At 36.5% G+C, this 20,644-nt stretch overlaps 1 protein-coding gene across 4 annotated transcripts in view; it reads left to right on the top strand.

Moving 5' to 3' along the window:
* RBM27 (RNA binding motif protein 27) overlaps positions 1-20,644 on the top strand; it is a 76,791-nt gene that overhangs the window by 51,737 nt on the left and 4,410 nt on the right. For all 4 annotated transcript variants that reach the window (XM_058732731.1, XM_058732718.1, XM_058732725.1 and 1 more), the window contains 7 exons: positions 311-451; positions 5,390-5,509; positions 6,438-6,512; positions 6,653-6,817; positions 8,601-8,705; positions 8,789-8,980; positions 20,218-20,328. In XM_058732731.1, coding sequence (XP_058588714.1) covers positions 311-451; positions 5,390-5,509; positions 6,438-6,512; positions 6,653-6,817; positions 8,601-8,705; positions 8,789-8,980; positions 20,218-20,328 — 909 coding nt within the window. The remainder of the gene's footprint in view (positions 1-310; positions 452-5,389; positions 5,510-6,437; positions 6,513-6,652; positions 6,818-8,600; positions 8,706-8,788; positions 8,981-20,217; positions 20,329-20,644) is intronic.

The raw sequence follows: 20,644 nt of genomic DNA, 5'->3' as shown, positions 1-20,644 counted from the left end.
TCATTTAGAAGCCCCAGATCCTTCAAAGCATTACATATTAAAGGGAACATTTTAAAAATTAGTAGAACTTGTTTTCTGTATGAGTTTATATCCATATGCATGCATTTTGTTATGACATATTTCAGACATCCATAGAATAGATAATAGCAATCATTTGAATATCTACCACTTAAAAACTTAGAGATGATAGAAGCACTCTCCCTTCTCATTTCTTTATTTTCTTCTCCAGGGTAATCACTAGCCTGAATTTGTATCATTCCTGGCCATTTTTAAAACTTTTACCACTTATGTGTTTATTTTGTGTATGCAGATGATGAGTAAACCACAGACATCCGGCGCATATGTTCTTAACAAAGTTCCTGTTAAACATCGCCTTGGACATGCAAGTGGTAACCAGAGTGATGCATCACACGTGTTGAATCAGTCAGGTGGTGCTGGAGAGGATTGCCAGGTAGGTATTTCTGTGACCCTCTGATTCATTAATTACTCAATATGTCTACCTATTTATAATTTTTAATGTTTATTTTCGAGAAACAGAGAGAGACGAAGTGAGCAGGGGAGGGGCAGAGAGAGAGAGAGGGAGACCCTGAATCTGAAGTAGGCTCTAGGCTCTGAGCTGTCAGCGCAGAGCCCAACACAGGGCTCCAACTCACGAACAGTGAGATCATGACCTGAGCCAAAGCTGGATGCTTAACCAGCTGAGCCACCCAGGTGCCCCGATCCTCAAATATATTTAAAATTGTTTAGTGACACAGAGAAATTAACAACTTAACTTTCATCCAGATTTGTAATGTGTTGTTTCTTCACTTGAGGTAAACGTGACAGCTAACCTTAATGTGGAAGGTATACTTGCCTAATTTCCATGATACGGCCAGAAATTGGCTAAATTTTTTTTTCTATTCAAAGCTAAGTAGGAGTTTGAGAATTTTAGAAGAATATAGTGAAGAAGATTCTATCCTAATCAAAACTTTGAAATGTATCTTAAGTAGTTTCTTTTGCTTTTAGGAATATATCTGTACAGTGACTTTGCACAATGGTGATTATTTCAAAGAGGGCTTGGAAAATTCTGAAAACGATCAAGGCTGGTGGGGGGAGTGCTTAACCCTACTAGCCATAATAAGAATATTATGAAGTCTATGTAACTAAGTCAGTTAGTACTGGCACATGAAGAGATAGACCAGTGAAATAGAGTAAAAGACGAGAAATAGACTCATTTGCAAATAGGAATTTATTAGATGTCAAAGAGTATCTCAGGTCAGTGGGGAGAATATGGACTTTTTGATAAATGTATTTGGGTAACTGAATAGCCATGTAGAAAAGATAAAACTAGATCCATTTTTCAAATTACATAATAAACTAGGATAATTTCCAAAAAGATCTGAGAATTTAGATGCTGATGGAAATGCTAAATGTTACAACCCCCATGAAAGCAAATTTGGCAGTGTCTGGCAAAATTATGTATGCATTTATTCTAAATCAGTAACCCTCCTTTTCAGAATGTATTCCAAAAGTACATTTGTCAAACTACGAAAAAATATACGTACCAGGCTAGTAAGTGTAGACTATAATAGCAAAAGACTGGAAACAATCCAGATGTCCATCAGTAGGGAACTAGTTAACTTAAAATGCAGTACAGTAGCAAAAGTGCAACTTTACAACAGAATGAGGAATATCTTCATATGTACTATGAGGTGATCATGAGGCTGTATTAGGTAAAAAAAAAAAAAAAAGTACAATGGTACAAAACATATAGGCAGCCACTGTTAATGTAAGCAAGTAGGGCCATTGAACACCTAAGTATTTGATTAATAGCAGAAACAAAAAATCCTAAAATTAATTTAAAAAAATTTCTTTTGGTTCCTAAAATTTAAATCTTGGTGGTTACGACAAGGATGGAAAAAACTAGACAACTTTGACTATGTCTTATTTTGTAGATTTGTCTTGGAACCATGTAAATGCTGCGTTCAGTCATAAAATGAAAAAAGTAATGTCTAAGAATTGAAAAATGAAACAAATGAAGTAATATGTTTGCATAGAGAGTACCTTTTTCATTTTTTACAGTTTATTTATTTGAGAGAGACATTGTGAGCAGGGGAGAGGCAGAGAGGGAGAGAATGAATCCCACACTGATTGCGCAGACCCTGACTTGACCTCATGAACCACGAGATCATGACCTGAGCCAAAATGAAGAGTCAGATACTTAACCGACTGTGCCACCCAGGTGCCCCTAGAGAGTACTTTAAAATACAGCTATTTGAATATATATTCCTAATGAGATGAACCCTGAGTTCAAAAAAACAATTTTAAAAAGTATTTTTCAGCAATAATGTTATTCTGAAACAGTTTGTGAGCATTGTAGGATAAATCAAATGAAAAATTATATTGGTGTCACTGGCAAGTGCGATTTTCAATGTGGTTGAAAAGATGTGTATGGTAGATTAAGTGAAAACACTGTAGTCCTATGTTTGAATTGAAAGTATGGTAGATCCTTGAACAACATGGGTTTGAATTGTGCAGATCACCTAAACATGGATTTTTAAAATAAATACAGCACAGGACTGTAAATGTATTTTCTCTCAGGATTTGCTTAACATTTTCTTTTCTGTAGCGTCTTAGAAGAATACAGTATATAAAACATGTAACATAAAAAGTACGTGTTAATTGACTGTTTATGTTATCGGTAAGGCTTTTGGTTAGCAGTAGGCAATTAAGTTTTGGGGAAGTCAGAAGTTAAATATGTGGATTTTTGATTCTTGGGGTCCGTGCCCCTTAACCCCTGAGTTATTCAAGGATCAGCTGTATTGATACACATTCACATACTGTTTTATCATAAAAAATAATAAGCAGTAAAAAGCTCCAAAACATTTCTTAATTCTATTTACTGAAAAGGTTGAGAAATAATAATCAGTCCAAGGGTAATTACCCCCTGCCCCCTCCCAGGCACTCAGAGGAACCAAGGGTTTTTTGAAGAAATGGCTGTCTGCAGATCTGGGGCTGGCAGTATTCCAGATGACCCTAGAATTACTTTGTTCAACCAGAAAACAAAGTTGTCAACAATTTCTGGAATCCTGTCAAAAGATTGAGATGTCATAAAGGCTCTAGATCTACTAATTTGAAGGAAATTCAGAGGACACAGAAACATGTTATAGGGTATCATAGAATTTTGTGGTGAATACAAATTCACAGGATAAATGACCTGATTTCTTCAAAAAGCAGTTTGCAAGGAAAAGAGATGAGAAAGGAAATGGTATCAAAATAGACTTTAAAGAGATATAACCAGTTCCTGTAGAAGAACCTTCATAGAGCCCAATTCAAATGGCAGAAAATGTTTAGAAAATTATAATTCAATCTTGGGGCACCCTGGGTGGCTCAGTCGTTAAGTGTCTGACTTCAGCTCAGGTCATGATCTCACAGTTCGTGGGTTTGAGCCCCGCACCTGGCTCTGTGCTGACAGCTCGGAGCCTGGAGCCTGCTTCGAATTCTGTGTCCCCCTGTCTCTCTGCCCCTCCCCCACTCACCCTCTGTCTCTCTGTCTCAAAAATAAACACTAAAAAAAATAAAAAAAAAAAATTATAACACAATCATGAGATGTGATTGTCTAATGATAGTAAGGAGTTGTTATAAGTGTGATGATGGTATTGTGGTTATGTTTTAAAAAGAATGGAGTCCTTATTTTTTAGAGATACAACTGAATATTTACATGTAAAACATAGAAACAGTGTTTGATATGAATGTGGAGTTAGGGATTTAGGTAAAACAAAAGTATAGTAGTCTCCCCTTATCTGTGAGGATACTTTCTAAGACTCCCATTAGATGTGCGACACCATAGATAGTACCAAATCCCGTATATATTATGTTTTTTCTTGTACATACCCATAATATGGGTACATACCCATAATAAAGTTTAATTTATAAATTAGGCACAATGAGAGATGCACAATGATAATACTAAAATGGAACAGTTGTAACAATATACTTTAATAAAGGAGAAGTCACTGAAAATACTGTACCATATTCATCCTTCTTGTGATGATGTGAGATGATAAAATAAATGCCTCCAGATGAGGTGAAGTGAGGTGAATAATATAGGCATTGTGATGTATTGTTAGGCTTCTAATGACCTCCTGATGAGTCAGAAGGAGGGTCATCTGTTTCTGGACCACAGTTGACCTTGGGTAACAAACCGTGGAAAGCCAAACTGGATAAGGGGGAACTACTCTATTTTATGTCCTGATAATTGTTGGTGCTTAGTGATGGGTACATCACCTTTGTAGTATAACTCTGTTGTTTCAAAAATTCTATTATGAAAAGATAGCAAAACAAAGATAGTTACAGATTTGGAAGTCAGACAGCCCTATTTGACTTGACCTGCCTCTTACTAGCTGTATTAGATAACTTGGGAGCATTGGTTTCCTTTTCAATAAGTTGCTCTGGGGATTAAAAAAATTTCATGTTAGTAAAGCATGGAAGGGGAGTGTTAAGTACATACTAAGTGCTCAGTAAATTGTAGGTGTTGTCATTTGTGTTAGGAAAGACTTGAACCAGAGAGATTATACTGTGCCATGTAGCTCTGCTATGCCTTAAAAAAGGGAAGATTAACTGGAGAGTGGTCTGTTCAGAACGGGAAAGGAATCTAAATACCAAAACAACCACAGTAAAAATGGCCACCACTTTGCTTGCAAAGTCAGACCTGTGAACTAACTACTTGTTTTATGTTTGATTATAAACTCATATAGCATTTGATTTAAATAGATTCTGATGAGGAAGTACTTTAATCCTGTGTTAGGTGACTTGGATCAGGGTTTAAAGAAATAGGAATAATTCTATGACCAGATGTCTTAATTAGTCTTAACTAAGAAGGAGGGAAAACTAGAATGAGACTAAAGGTGTAATTGGTAAAGAGCTGCAGTCATTGCTGTTAGCCAGGTTAGAAAGAGACTTGTCATTTTAACTGTTTGAATAGTATTCCTGTTTTTTTCTGTGTTCAGTCATGATTCTGAATTGTGGATTTGTTTTTGTTTTTGTCTTGATTCATTGCGGTCACAAGAGTTGGTTTGTTGGAGGTTCTTAATCTGTGAAATTGTTGAACGAGAGGACAGTAAGGCTTCGCTATGAGTACAGGCCTGCTCCTAGATAAAAGTGGCTGTGGTTCCTTTTTCTCAATTAAGAAAATAGAAGAAGAAGGATGTGATTGCGTTCAGAAACATTATTGCTAAAATTTTGTTTTTGTATTTGAATTACAGTTGAATTTATGTATATATAAAAACCAGTTATATAAATGAAGTTTTTAAAGTAAACTTCAACTCCTGAACAAAAAGAAATACATGCAATCTTTCTAAAAAATTACCTTAAAGCGTTTCTAATATTTAATTATACTTGTGTTTCATAGATATTTTCAGCTCCAGGCCATCCAAAAATGATTTACAGCTCCTCAAACTTAAAGACGCCTTCAAAACTTTGTTCAGGGTCTAAATCTCATGATGTTCAAGAAGTTCTTAAAAAGAAACAGGTAACAGCCTTGATTCTAATTTCCTTAAAGAGGGAAGGACCCATTGAATTCTTAAGCAATTTTATTAACACATTTGAATAGTTCATGTTCTAGAACTACATTATGTTTATTTAGCTGCTTCTTGATGGAGTGTACATTTGAAAAAAAAAAAAAGGTGAACAGACAAAAAAGTATTTTGCAGTTGCCTTGCAGAGGCTACATCAAGAACAAGGAAGGATTTTTTTCCATGTAAAAATAAATAGCACTGAGTTGTCCTGTTTTTTTTCTCCAAGGTGAAGAACCAGTTTTATTTCATTATTTCTTCTTTTAATTCCTCTCTTGCTTTTGTAAGTTAGTGTTTTGTATAAAGTATAATGTTTATGTAATTGGTATTCATATGACTTCTGAGTTTCATTGTTATCTTAGATATAAACTCATATAGACGATTTTAAATCAAATAGATATTTATAGGTATTATTTCCATATAATTGGAGATTTGATTAGCAGAGGGGTGGGAGGCAATATTTTCCTGGCAAAAATCCATAGAATTTGCATCATTTCTGTCTTCTAGCCTGCATCTCACATTTATTAAACTTTAAGCTTGAAAAATCAGGGATGGCTTACTACATTGGCAAGTGGAAACAGCCCTTGTTTTTCCTCATATGTACATTCAGGTCACTCAAGAATAAATGTCATAGATACAGCTAATTAGGAGTTAGCCTTTTAAATATTTTTAAAAGTACACTTAGAAATTTTAACTCTTCCATAGAAAATGTAATTAAAGGTTTCATTTCTGGTTTCATCTGTTTTTTGATTAGGAGTGAAATTTGTCTTGTATAGCATAGGGATGATCCAGAAGAAAATGAGTTGTTCATGTATCAAATGTTTGCAAGTATATCATTGGCAAATATTTTTATCTCTTACTAATTTTTTAAATGTATTCATATAGGAAGCAATGAAGCTACAGCAAGATATGAGGAAAAAGAGGCAAGAAATGCTAGAAAAACAAATAGAATGCCAAAAGGTAAGACAAGAGCTCATTTGCCTGCTGGAATTGTTTTCTACAACGGATTTTATAGCTATTCCTCTTAGTAAAGTTGATAAGGGTTAGTTATAGTAAAAGTTACTAGGCATAGTTTTTACTTTTTTCTGTTTATTTTGTAGATGCTAATATCTAAGCTAGAAAAGAACAAAAACATGAAACCAGAAGAAAGAGCAAATATAATGAAGACTTTGAAAGAGCTTGGAGAAAAGATCTCGCAATTGAAAGATGAATTAAAAACATCTTCTGCAGTCTCCACACCATCTAAAGTTAAGACAAAAACAGAGGTATATATTTGCATTTTCCATTCAGCATAGGGTTGTTGAACATCTGTTATATGTTTGGTGCTTTGAAGTACAGTGGAACCCCTAGGTAACTAATAGTATAACAGGGAGACAGTAAAAATTTTAAATGTTCCTATAGATGCTGTGTCTTGTCTTTGAAAGAGGTGCTAATACCTTGTTTGAACAAAGATATGTTTATTATTATTATGTTTATTAACTGAATTTATGGTTTCCTTTCCTAAATATGAAATTGCTAGAGTGATGGCAAAAAAAGTGATATTTCCTATTTCAGCAGTTGTTTTTCTAATATATAATACAGTGAAACCATTCCTTTTAATATTCAAAAGGTATCATTGGCTTTAATACGGGTAAAAATGTGATGCTCTATTGAAAAGGATAATCCACTTAAAGTTCCAAATCCACTTAAGTCTCTTTTTTTAAAAATACTTTTTTTAATGTTTATTTTTGAGAGAGAGAGAGAGAAAGACAGAATGTGAGCGGGCAAGGGGTAGAGAGAGGGAGACTCAGAATCTCCAGGAGGCTCCAGTCTCTGAGATGTCAGCATGGAGCCCAGTGCGGGGCTCAAACCCATGAACTGCGAGATCACTACCCGAGCCAAAGTTGGACACTCAACCGACTGAGCCACCCAGGCGCCCTACGTCTCATTTTATTAATTGTCATTTGTTTCCTTACCTAGGAGAATAGTTACTTTACACAGTGATTACATTATACCACAGCTCTGTCATGGAATTAAAAAATTTTTTTTAAAAGATTTTATTTTTAAGTAATCTTGACATCCAACATGGGGCTCAAACTCACACCCCGAGATCAAGAGTCACATGCCCTTCTTGACTGAGTCAGCCAAGCACCCCTCTGTAGTGGAATTTTAATTTCTAGTCCTTTGAGAACTCAAAATAATAAATTTGTCAGATATATAGAGTGCAAATTTTTATATCCAATATTATAATACTTTTGAAGTTGTGGTTCTGTATTACTAGAGGGATATAAAGCATTTCTTCAAGATTGCATTGAAAAAGTTTAATAAAAAATATTTTTAGTGAAATTTCCCCCAATTATAGAAGGGACATAACGAACATTTTAAAAATTGAAGAGAGGGACGCCTGGGTCGCCCAGTTGGCTGGATGTCTGACTGTCGATTTTGGCTCAGGTCATGATCTCATGGCTCACTTAGTGAGATGGAGCCCTTTGTCGGGGTCTGCATTGGCAGCATGGGGCTTGCTTGGGATATTCTCTCCCCCCCCCCCCCCCCCCCCACTCACAAAATAAATAAATTAAAAAAATTTTAAGACAATATGGGAGTAAAAATTAGTCTCACAGTCACACCATCTAAAGACAGATAGTTTGTCCCTCACACACACAAAAAGAGTGCAATATTGTAGAGTTCAAATCTGAAAGCAGTTATGTAGATGTTATTTATGTTTTTATTATTAATTTTTCCTATGTATATATTTTGCTTCCATTGAGTTTGATTTATGGCTCTTTATTATTAGAAAATTATTCTCAGCTCCCTTTTTTCATTTGACTGTTTCCAGAGTCTGATTTTTAAGCCATCTTAAGCAGTAATACTGCTTCTTATTTTTACTGAGTTCAGTATATTCTCTGTATGTTTTCATACAGTGAACCTTCCTTTAAACACTCCAGTTTATTGCATCCTCTCATTCTCCTTTTGCCAAAAGAGATGTTATGTCATTCTTTAAGTATGATATTCTGAATAAGATCTTGGAAGTTATCTAACAAATACATTTTTACTCTTAATTTTCCAAAGGCTCAGAAAGAACTATTAGATACTGAACTGGACCTTCATAAGAGGCTATCCTCAGGAGAAGACACAACAGAGTTACGGAAAAAACTCAGTCAGTTACAGGTTGAGGTGAGATTTAAGAGGTTCTTAAGAGGTTCTTCCACGGTTCTTCCTAGAATGTATATTATATTCTGCCTTTTGTTGTTATTCAGGCTGCACGATTAGGCATTTTACCTGTGGGTCGAGGAAAGACTATGTCCTCTCAAGGTCGAGGAAGAGGCCGAGGCCGTGGAGGAAGAGGAAGGGGCTCGCTGAATCACATGGTGGTGGACCACCGCCCCAAAGCACTAACAGTAGGGGGATTCATTGAGGAGGAAAAAGATGAATTGCTTCAACATTTCTCAGTAAGTTTTTAAAGTTGGCAGATATCAACTCTAAAAGCACTGTATTCAGCATTTTTTTGCATTCTGTGTAAGTGTCAAATGTTTTATAGATTAGAAAATCAAGTTGTAAAAAATGGGTATTAGCAAACTCTTATTAATATATTTGAAGGTCAAGAAGCAGGTCATGCTTTATAATTCCATAATAGCCCACATAAATGCATTTGTAGTGACAAGTTGTTCCAGAGCAAATACTTGATTTTTGTTTTAGGGTTATTACATGGTTTAGCAGGTGTTCATAGTCAATAAGTGAAAATGATCTGGGACGAAGGCAGAATTCAAAGGAAGAATTTATTAGGATAAGAGACATGTATAGTTATGTTCTGTATACAAGGGCAACCACTTTTAGATAAACATGCAAGTAGAGATTTGCTACAGGTAACTGTCTTTAATTTGCTTCATAAACAGTATATCTTCTCTCCAGTCACTCATTCATCCAATTAAATATTGAGTGTTACTTGTGCTAGAGCGTTTTCATACATGATCTCATTTAATCTTAAATAACTGTATAAAGTGCATGTGAAATCCCATGTGTACAGACAGGGAAAACTCACGTTTAAAACTTAAAAGTGAGTCATACGTATAAAAAGATCGTTAAGTAAGTGTCAGAACCAAGATAAAAATACAGTTGACTGTTAATATCTGGGATCCCTATTCCTCAGACAACTTTTGTTTTAAATTTTTATTTTACTTATTTTATTTATTTGAATTTTTATTTTAATGTTTTTATTTTATTTTGGAGAGAGAGAAAGAGACAGAGTGCGAGTGGAGAAGGGGCAGAGAGAGAGAGACACAGAATTTGAAGCAGGCTCTAGGCTTAGAGCCCAACGCTGGGCTTGAACCCGTGAACCGTGAGATCATGGCCTGAGCTGAAGTCGGACACTAAACCGACTGAGCCACCCAGGCGCCCCGACTCAAACAACTTCTTTGAGAGAAAACACTTTCAGCCCTATTAAGTATTAAAGATGATGAAGGAAATATTTTTACTTGTTTTTTACTGTTTATTTATATTTGAGAGAGAGACTGTGTGTGAGCGAGGGAGGGGCAGAGAGAGGGAGACAGAATCTAAAGCAGGCTCTAGGCTCTGAGCTATCAGCATAGAGACCGACACGGGGCTCAAACTCATGAGCCACCAATATCATGACCTGAGCCAAAGTCGGATACTTAACCAACTGAGCCACCCAGGAGCCCCGATGGTGAAGGAAATCTTAAAGAGCAAGACTTCACTCTGAGTTTGACACCCCTTAGTCCTTTTTCTCCCTGACTTTAGAGAATGGTGGGTTGTTATATAGTGTCCAGATTTGAGAACTGTGCTGGCAGTACTCTGTTCACTTGAGGCAGTTTCATTCACCAGTTTGACCTACACACACACACACTTTTTGTAAAGTGGGAGACCAGCTTTATGTATTTACTTATTTTAAATATTTTTGAGAGAGAGGAAAACGCATCCACGTGAGTTGGGGAGGGATGGAGAGAAAGGGAGACAGGATCCAAAACAGGAACTTATACTAAATGTTTAGAATACTTGAGCTGCGCTTAGACATTTTCAAGTAGCATGCATCAGTTAACTGTAAGATTTTTGAACTGTAGTGTATGGTTTAGCCGTTGTACTCCATGATACAGGGTGGAACTTGATTTTTTTTTTTTTTTCTTCTTTCTGATTATGGAGGTAATACACACATCTCAGGATGTGTTTGGCTTGAAGTAAAAGATAACTTGGGAAATAGGAAGATTTATTTTCTTTCCTTTCATGAAATTCAGAGTTAGGGAGGTTTTAGGTTTAATTAATTCAGAAACTCAGCCACACAGGTTCTTTTCATAGGTCTCCTCTGCCTAGTATGTTGGCTTTGTTCTTAGGCATTTTTCTTCATGGTGTGATAGCAACCACAAACATCATGGCCTCTAAAAAGAACGTCCAAAGGCTTAAGGTAACAGTACCTTTCTCATGACATTTTAAAAAATCATGAGAGGTAACCTTCCCAGAAAGTGTACCTGTTTCAACCCTCACCCTCCTCCACCCTCACCCCACCCCTGACATATACCACTCTTACTTAGCAGATGTGCCCTCATGTGTCTTAGCCAGAATTGTCCCTTACCTGTTTGTAAACTAATCCTCGTTGAGGAAAACGGTTACCATGATTGAATTAAACCTGTCATGGTTCCATATGCCACTTGACCAGTGATGAAAATCAGGGTCCAGTAGAATGGAAGGAGATCAAGTAGTTGTTGGTTTAAACAACTAAGACAATGTCTTTTTTAAAGTTTTTATTTAAATTTCAGTTAGTTAACATACAGTGTAGTATTAGTTTCTGGTGTATAGTATAGGGATTCAGCACTTCCCGTGTATCACCGAGTGCTTGTCACACCAAGTGCGCTCCTTAATCATCATCACCGAGTTAAACCATTCCCCTCTGGTAACCATCCGTTCTCTGCAGTTAAGAGTCTGTCTCTCAGTTTGCCTCTCTCTCTCTCTCTCTCTCTCTCTCTTCCTTTGCTCTCTTGTTTTGTTTCTTAAATTCCACTTATGAGTGAAGTCATACGGCATTTGTCTTTTTGCTGCCTTCCTTTGCTCAGCACAGCTGAGCCGCCCAACTCTGGGTCTCTCCATGTTGTTGCAGATGGCAAGATTTCATTCTTTATTATAACTGAATAATCCATTAATATTCCATTGGAATATTCTTTATCCATTCATCAGCCGATGGACACTTGGGCTGTTTCCATAATTTGGCTATTGTAATACTGCTATAAATTTTGGAGTACATGTATCCCTTTGAATTAGTATTTTTGTATTCTTTGTGAAAATACCCAGTGGTGTGATTGCTGGATCGTAGGTTAGTTGTATTTTGGGGGGAGGGGTGGTAGTTTTATTTTTAACTTTTTGAGGAACCTCCATACTGTTTTCCACAGTGACTGCTCCAGTTTGCATTCCCACCAGCAGTGCAAGATGTTCCCCCTTTATCACATCCTTGCCAAGACTTGTTCTTTCTTCTTTTGTTGATTTTAGCCATTCTCACAGGTGTGAGGTAACACATCTCATTGTAGTTTTGATTTATATTTCCCTGCTGCTGAGTGATGTTGAGCATCGTTTCAGTGTGTCTGTTTGCCATCTGGATGTCTTTGGAAAAATGTCTGTTCGTGTTTTATGCCCATTGTAATTGGATTGTTTGGTTGGTGGGGTGAGTTTTATAAGTACTTTATATATTTTGGATACTAACCATTTATCAGATATGTCCTTTACAAATATCTTCCCTTTTCCGTAGGTGGCTTTTTGGTTTTGTTGATTGTTTCATTTGCTGTGCAGAAGCTTTTTGTTTTGATGTTGTCCCAATAGTTTATTTTTGTTTTTGTTTCCCTTACTTCAGGAGACCCATTTAGAAAAATGTTGGTATAAGCAATAACAGAGAAATTACTGCCTGTGTTTTCTTCAAGGACTTTTATGGTTTCTGGTCTCACATTTAGGTCTTTAGTCCATTTTGAGTGTATTTTTGTGTATGGTGAAAGAGAATGGTCCAGTTTCACTCTTTTGCAAGACAGTGTCTTCCATGATGTTCATTGAAGAAAACTTGGAAAGCACTCGGTTATAGAAAAAAGAAAACGGGCGCCTGGGTGGCTCAGTTAGTTAAATATCCAACTTCGGTCATGATCTCACGGTTCGTGGGTTTGAGTCCTGCGTCAGGCTCTGTGCTGACAGCTCAAAGCCTGGAGCCTGCTTCGGATTCTGTGTCTCTTTCTCTCAAAAACAAAATAAGCATAAAAAAAGAGAGAGAGAGGGGAAAGAAAACAACTTCAAAAACCTTAGGTGCGTTTGATAGGAATTTTTTAGTTTTTATTTTCTTAAAAGTTATATGTGTACATCATTTGAAGAGTCAGATGAACTTAACAGCCACAAGGTTGTTAATCATTTTATTACTCTATTTCTCCCCAATTTCTATTCTTAAAGGATGTCTACTTTTAAATCTTTTAGCTGATTTTTTGGGTATTTTTTTCATTCCTGAAACGTTTTTGCTACTATTTCCTGATTTTAAAATTGTAGGCATTATATATTTAATCCTTCTGCTTCTAAGCTCCCCATGTGTTTTTTTAGCTTTGTTGTATTCTCTCTGTTTTTTTCTAAATGGATTTATGCCTCTAAAAATAAATCATTTTAGTATCATTGCATACTATCGTGTTCATCTTCCATCTGTAGCCAGAGAGTATTTTAAATCTTAAGAAAGTAACAGGTTTAGAAGTCTAAGTTTCTGTACCCCTCCAAAATATTTGTGTAATTCATTCAACTTTTTGTGTTCTTATTGGCAAGAGCCTCTAATTGATCACTCCTTCATTCCTGGACCTTCAAGTAAGACAATGGAATACTTCTGCTGTAATTACTAAAGACTTATCATGTATGGTTAACTTTTCCCTGTAGCCTCTCTAGGTAGGGATTTTACCCTTTCCCATGTTTCAAGTGTGTGGAAATATATTTGAGAGTTTTATTGTATATGGAAGTGATTGATACCTTATCATTTGAAAGATAATTTTCCTTTGTGTTTACTAGAACAAAAGTTCCCCTTTCTCTGGATTTAGTATTCAGGGAAAGTTTTCTGAATAGCACTTCAGTATTGCCATTCTTCAGACCTTGTAAAAAATCTCTTAGTAATGGTAGATCTTTCATGAACTACTGATACTGCCTTTGATGGCTAGAGTATTTCCCATTTTGCTGTGAACAATGTTACAGACATCTTACTGGATTTTGCGTTTGTGAGTGGAACAGTTTGTTATATAGGACAGTCCTGTACATGTTAAGACCTTTAGCACTCCTGGCTCCTGCCTACTAAATGCCAGTAAGTGCTCTTCAGTCAGTGTGACACCCAGAATGCCCCCCAGAGTAATGTTGTCTCAGTTGCGAACCCTGTTTTACATTTGTTTGTAGGAGTGAGAGGACTAGATGAAAGGCATGCATATTTTTTTTTAAGTTTTTTAATGTTTATTTATTTTTGAGAGAGAGAGAGAGAGAGAGAGTGAGCAGGGGAGGGGCAGAGAGAGGGAGACACAGAATCCAAAGCAGGCTCCAGGCTCTGAGCTGTCAGCACAGAGCCCGATGTGGGGCTCGAACTCATAGGGTACAAGATCATGACCTGAGCCGAAGTCAGAGGCCCAACTGACTGAGCCACCCAGGCGCCCCAAAAGGCATGCATATTTAAAATTTTAGGACAGCTTGCCAAATAACCCTCCAGGAATGTTGTAATAAGTTTTACTTATAGTGACATTGGATAAGAGTACCTATTTCCCTATGTCCTCAGTAGCACTTCAGTTTTGTTTGATCATATTTGCTGCTCAGGTAATTGATAAGTGATCACTGACAGAATTGGCATCAGTTTCTGATCTTGGAAAATGGTCAAGTTAGATGAATTTCTAGTAACTTCTGCCTCTAAGGTTCCAAATACCTCTAAGTTACTGCATATAACTTTTCATTGATGGTATATAATTGATTTTCTTATATTCATATATAAGAATGTTACTTTATTTGAATTACCTTATATTTTGAGGGGCAGCACACATGTACAAAGTATAAAAGAAATAAAAGTGTAAGGGTGCCTGGATGGCTTAGTCGGTTGAGTATGCAACTCTTGATTTCAGCTCAGGTCATGATCTCATATTTCAAACCCTGCATTGGCCTCTGTGCGGACAGTGCAAAGCCTGCTTGGGATATCTCTCTCTCTCTCTCTCTCTCTCTCTCTCTCTCTCTTTCTGACCCTCCCCTATGTTTCTCTCTCTCTCTCTTTCTCTCTAAATAAATTAACTTAAAAAAATATAAAGAAACAAAAGTATATGCAGTGTACAGAAGGTTTCCTTCTATATCCAGTCACTGTTTCACTCTCTGTAGGCAATTACTGTTATCTGTTTCTCACATATCTTCTTGAAGATATTTTTCTGTATTTATGCATTATTTTATCTCTCTTTAACAAAAATGGTGGTGTGCTATACAGTACTCTTTGGCATATACACTTTGTATTTGGTATGTATTAAATTGTTATTGGAGATTATTCTATACTAGTGCATGTGTTGCTGTCTTCTTTTTAATAGCTGCATGGTATATCATTGCATAGATGTACCACACTGGATTTAAACAGTCCTCTAGTGGGCCTCCTGGGTGACTCAGCTGGTTAAGCATCTGACTTTTGATATCAGCTCAAGTCGTGATCTCACTGTCATGAGATAAGCCCGAGTTGGGCTTCGCACTGGGTGTGGAGCCTGCTTGGGATTCTTTTTCTCCGTCTCTCTCCAAATTAATAAGTAAACTTTAAAGAATCCTGTAGTGATGGACATCTAACTTTTCCCTAGTATTTCATTGTTTCAAGCTATATTATGGATATATGTGTTAGGTAAAATATATGTGCATATTGAAAAATTACGTATTTTAATAGATACGTCACATTTTAGAGGCCAGTCTTAAAGTTATTAAAGTATTCTTTAATAAAAAAAGAATACACACAAATGGTTAAAAATATGGTTAATAAAAAGTAAAAAATCTTCACTTTTCCTTCATCTCTGCCTACTCTTAAAAGGTAGTCACTATTCTTAGATATCTTTATAGAAAAAAATTCTGAATATAAGAATACATACACAGTCTCTCACTTGAAAAAATTTACCAGAGTATAAATATAGAGCTGTATTTCACACCTTGCTTTTTAAACATAAATATCTTAGCTGTTTGATATATTTTTTTAATTATAAGGATAATATTCAATTTAAAATACTTACTCTGAAACAAACTATACCAACTAGAAACGTATATAGTTCAGTGATTTATCAGAAGGTAAACTTCCATATACCTACTCCTCAGGTAAGGAAAAAGTATATTCCCAGCCTCCTCCTTGCCCCCTTCCAGTCACTGTTTTCTCTCCTCCTCAGAAAAGTGACCCTATACCCTCACTTTCTGATAATCACCTCCTTGCTTTTGTTCTATAGTTAATCCTCATTATTCATGGATTTTGGACTTGCACATTAACCTGCCTAGTAAAATTATTTGTAAGATCAAAAATCAGTACTCAAGGTACTCTTGTGGTCATTTGCAGACATTGGCAGTTACCTGATGCACACATTCCCAGCTAAGTTCAAATAAGGTGACACTCTGTCTTACTGTTTCAGATCTCAAACTGTAAACAAGTGTCCTTTTTGCAGTTGATTTAGTACCACGTTTTTCTCATTTTTGTGGTTTTCATTGTTAATTTTCCTATTTGAAATGCCCCCCCGCCAAGTATAGTTCTCAAGTGCTATGTCGAAAGTTCAGGGAGGCTGTGATATACCTTATGGTGAAGACACATATGTTAGGTAAGCTTTGTTCAGGCGTGAGTGCTTTTGGCCGTGAGTTCAGTGTCAGTGATTTCAACAATATATATTTTTAAAAATATTTTTTAACGTTTATTTATTATTTTGAGAGACAGAGACAGAATGTGAGCAGGGGAGGGGCAGAGCGAGAGGGAGACACAATCCAAAACAGACTCCAGGCTCTGAGCTGTTACCAGAGCCCTACATGGGGCTCGAACTCAAGGACTGCAAGATCATGACCTGAGCCGAAGCTGGACACTTAATTGACTGAGCCACCCAGGCACCCCAACAGTATATTTTATGTTTAAATTTTTTAATGTTTATTTATTTTTGAGACAGAGAGAGACACAGCATGAGCAGGGAAGGGGCAGAGAGAGAGGGAGACACAGAATGTGAAGCAGGCTCCAGGCTCTGAGCTGTCAGCACAGAGCCTGACGCGGGGTTCGAACTCATGAGCTGTGAGATCATGACCTGAGCCGAAGTCAGACACTTAACCGACTGAGCCACCCAGGCGCCCCAACAGTATATTTTAAATAAAGAGTCTTTAAAGCATAAAACAAGGTTATGTATTGATTAGTTGAAGAAAATGTTTTGACCAGAAGCTCATAGGAACCTGACCTTACTCTGTTTGCCCTAGGAGCAGTGGTTCAGTATTTGCTAATTCAGTACTTGCAGTGAACTTCATACAACTAGTGCAAATAATGAGAATCATCTGTAGTTTTATCACCTAAATGTGCATTCCTTAATATTACAGTATTAGTCTACCTATTTAAAAAATTTATATAAATGGAACCACACAGTCTATATTCTTATGTGTCTGTTTTTTTCCCTTAACGTTATGTTTGTAAGATTCATTCATGTTGTTACATGTAACAGTAATTCACCATTTTTATTGCTATATGATTTTCAGTTGTATAAATATACCACAGTTTATTTTTCTGTTCTCTTGTTGATAGGTATTTGGGTTATTTTCACATGATTTTTATGAACACCACTGATAGCATTCTCATAGATCTTTCAGTGTATGTGTATACACATATATGTTTGATATACATGGAATTGTTGAGCAGACTACATCAGTTTTACTAGTTTAGATACCAGTAGTGTGTGGGAATTCTTGACTTGGTATTATTAAAATACATCTTTATTCTAATCACTAATCTTATTATTGTTGTAGGTTAGACTGTGAGAATTACATATTGTTAGTTCCTGACTGCATACAAATTATATTTCTCATTTTCTTTCAGTATTTTATATGCACTACATTTAATGGCCTAAAATTCCCTTTGGAGGACAGAACTGCTATCCTCTTTGGAGGGCAACCCAGTAAATATAGACTAAAAAAATCTATATTTTTTTTTTTTTTTTTTTTTTTATTTATTTTTGGGACAGAGAGAGACATAGCATGAACGGGGGAGGGGCAGAGAGAGGGAGACACAGAATCGGAAACAGGCTCCAGGCTCTGAGCCATCAGCCCAGAGCCTGACGCGGGGCTCGAACTCACGGACCGCGAGATGGTGACCTGGCTGAAGTCGGACGCTTAACCGACTGTGCCACCCAGGCGCCCCTAAAAAAATCTATATTGCCTTCTGTGATTATAAAAGTAACAGATCTTTTTTTACAAATTCAAATAACAAATAAAGCCTAAGGATCTAATGTGTTACATGGTGACTATAGTTGATAGCACTGTATTGTATAATTGAAATTTGCCAAGAGAGTAGAACTTAAATATTTCTACCCCAAGAAAAGGGTAAATATGTGAGGCGATGAATGAGTTAATGAATTTGATATAGAGAATCTTTTCACAGTGCATATGTATATTAGATCATCATGTTTTACACTTATAAATGTCTTTTTTTTTTAATTTTTTTTTTTTTTCAACATTTTTTTATTTATTTTTGGGACAGAGAGAGACAGAGCATGAACGGGGGAGGGGCAGAGAGAGAGGGAGACACAGAATCGGAAACAGGCTCCAGGCTCCGAGCCATCAGCCCAGAGCCTGACGCGGGGCTCGAACTCACGGACCGCGAGATCGTGACCTGGCTGAAGTCGGACGCTTAACCGACTGCGCCACCCAGGCGCCCCTACACTTATAAATGTCTTAATGGTTTGTCAGTTACATCTCAGTAATGCTAGAAAGAAGAATTCAAGTAATACAGAGGTGAACAAAATACTGAAAAAGGCACTCTTTAATTGGGCTGTGTATGTTAAAAGAGTAAGGGCACAGGAGGTCTCCTACACACATTACCAGATTTTTCCCCCAGGTTTATTGAGATCTACTTGACATACAACATCCTATTAGTTTAAGATATACAACATAATGGTTGAATACATATACATATAGTGAAATGATTACTAATATAAATTTAGTTAACCCCCATCACCTCACATAGTTAGAATTCTTTTTTTCCTTGTGATGAGATCTGTTCTATTAGCAACTACCTGAGTTTTACAAGATGGGGCCATTTTGATACATAGTGTAAAAGGTCCCATAAGTTAAAATGTTTGGTATCACGTTATAAACATTCAGCCTCCACAAGGATAATAAGAATTTTTCCTTAGATCACATGCTGATTTCTGGTCATACTGGTTCTGGATAGGGTACAGTCTTAACATGCAGTCATCTGAGTGTTCTGTGGAAACATTTGGCAAATGCTTACTGACATTTATCAACATTTTTCCTAGAAAAACTAGAGTGAAGCCCCATATTTAAAAGAATGCCTTCTATTACATTTTTCAGGATTGAACCTAGAATTGGGGATGTTCTACAATCTGGCACCATTAATAGGAAAGACTGAACTTCACTTTAATGAAACTTTGGGTCTATATTCTTTTGTCTCTGTTGCTTTGTCTTTAAAATTTTTGTTTTCTCTTAATGAAATTTGTTGGGGAGGAAGAAATTGGATGGTAGTACCAAGAAATACATTTGAAACTGAACAGTTTTATGTTGAGTTAGGATAGGAGGTGTTTGATTAACATTTATTGAATATATAGAATGGGTGGGTACTTGTCGTTTGGCATTTCAGAAGATGAAGTGGGAAGAGCTTTATCACTGGGGCTGTGAGAGATGCTGTGAGATCATTAGGCATTAAAAAATCACTCTTGGGGCGCCTGGGTGGCGCAGTCGGTTGGGCGTCCGACTTCAGCCAGGTCACGATCTCGCGGTCCGTGAGTTCGAGCCCTGCGTCAGGCTCTGGGCTGATGGCTCGGAGCCTGGAGCCTGTTTCCGATTCTGTGTCTCCCTCTCTCTCTGCCCCTCCCCCGTTCATGCTCTGTCTCTCTCTGTCCCAAAAATAAATTAAAAACGTTGAAAAATAAATAAATAAGTAAATAATCACTCTTAAGTTTTCAGTCTAAGTATGTAGATTATCAAAGCTAAAGGTTAATAGTTGTTTTTTTTAATCTTTATTTATTTTGAGGGTGGGGGAGCGAGAGAGGGGGAGAGAGAATCGCAAGTAGACTCTGCCGAGTCAGCACAGAGTCCTAAACAGGGCTCGATCTCATGAACTATGAGATCATGACTGGAGCCAAAATCAAGAGTTGGATGCTTAACTGACTGAGCCATCCCAGGTGTCCCTGAAGGCCAGTAATTGTATTAAGATAGCATTTGTTGTTTTCATCATGACTTTTGTAAGTAGGGTGACTATATAATTAATTTATCATCTAAACCAAAACATATCCTAAAGTTAACATGACATAGATACAAGTCATGGACTATCTGGGCAAAACAGTACATATGGTTCTTTAATTAAAAGGGACTTCACTTTTTCTAGCTCTTAATAGAGATTGTGTTTAGATCCATTTTAACATCCCCCCCCCCCCCAAGTCATTACACTTTTAAATAGCATACAATTTGAATATAAACTTTTCTGTTTTTCTGAAATCTATTTTAGACTGCAAACCAAGGGTCAAAATTCAAAGACCGTCGGCTACAAATATCATGGCACAAGGCCAAGGTGCCTTCTGTATCCACTGAGACTGAGGAAGAAGATGTCAAGGAGGAGGTAAATTTAACGATTGAAAATAAGCACTGAATTAGATTGTTTCTCAAGTAGTATTTTTCTTGACATTAAAGTAAATAAAATAAATTTTAAAATAAATACGGTTCTTTCATGCACACAGTAATCAAAGACTAGAAGTTTATTAAAGAATGAGAACAGGTGCAGACACATAAAAAAAAAGTTCTTTGAGGGGTATTTTCTGGTAGAGGAGACACTTTTTTTCTTTGCATTTATTTTGGCTTTCTTTGGGCTCTAGAAATTTTTATTCTGGTAAGTGAGGACATGGATTACATGGACAAAATACATTTTAGCTGGTTGT

This window comes from Neofelis nebulosa, chromosome 1, assembly GCF_028018385.1.
Source record: "Neofelis nebulosa isolate mNeoNeb1 chromosome 1, mNeoNeb1.pri, whole genome shotgun sequence".
In the NCBI taxonomy this organism is placed as follows: Eukaryota; Metazoa; Chordata; class Mammalia; order Carnivora; family Felidae; genus Neofelis; species Neofelis nebulosa.
The sequence above is the reverse complement of the archived record's forward strand: the minus strand, read 5'-3'. Positions and strand labels throughout refer to the sequence as shown.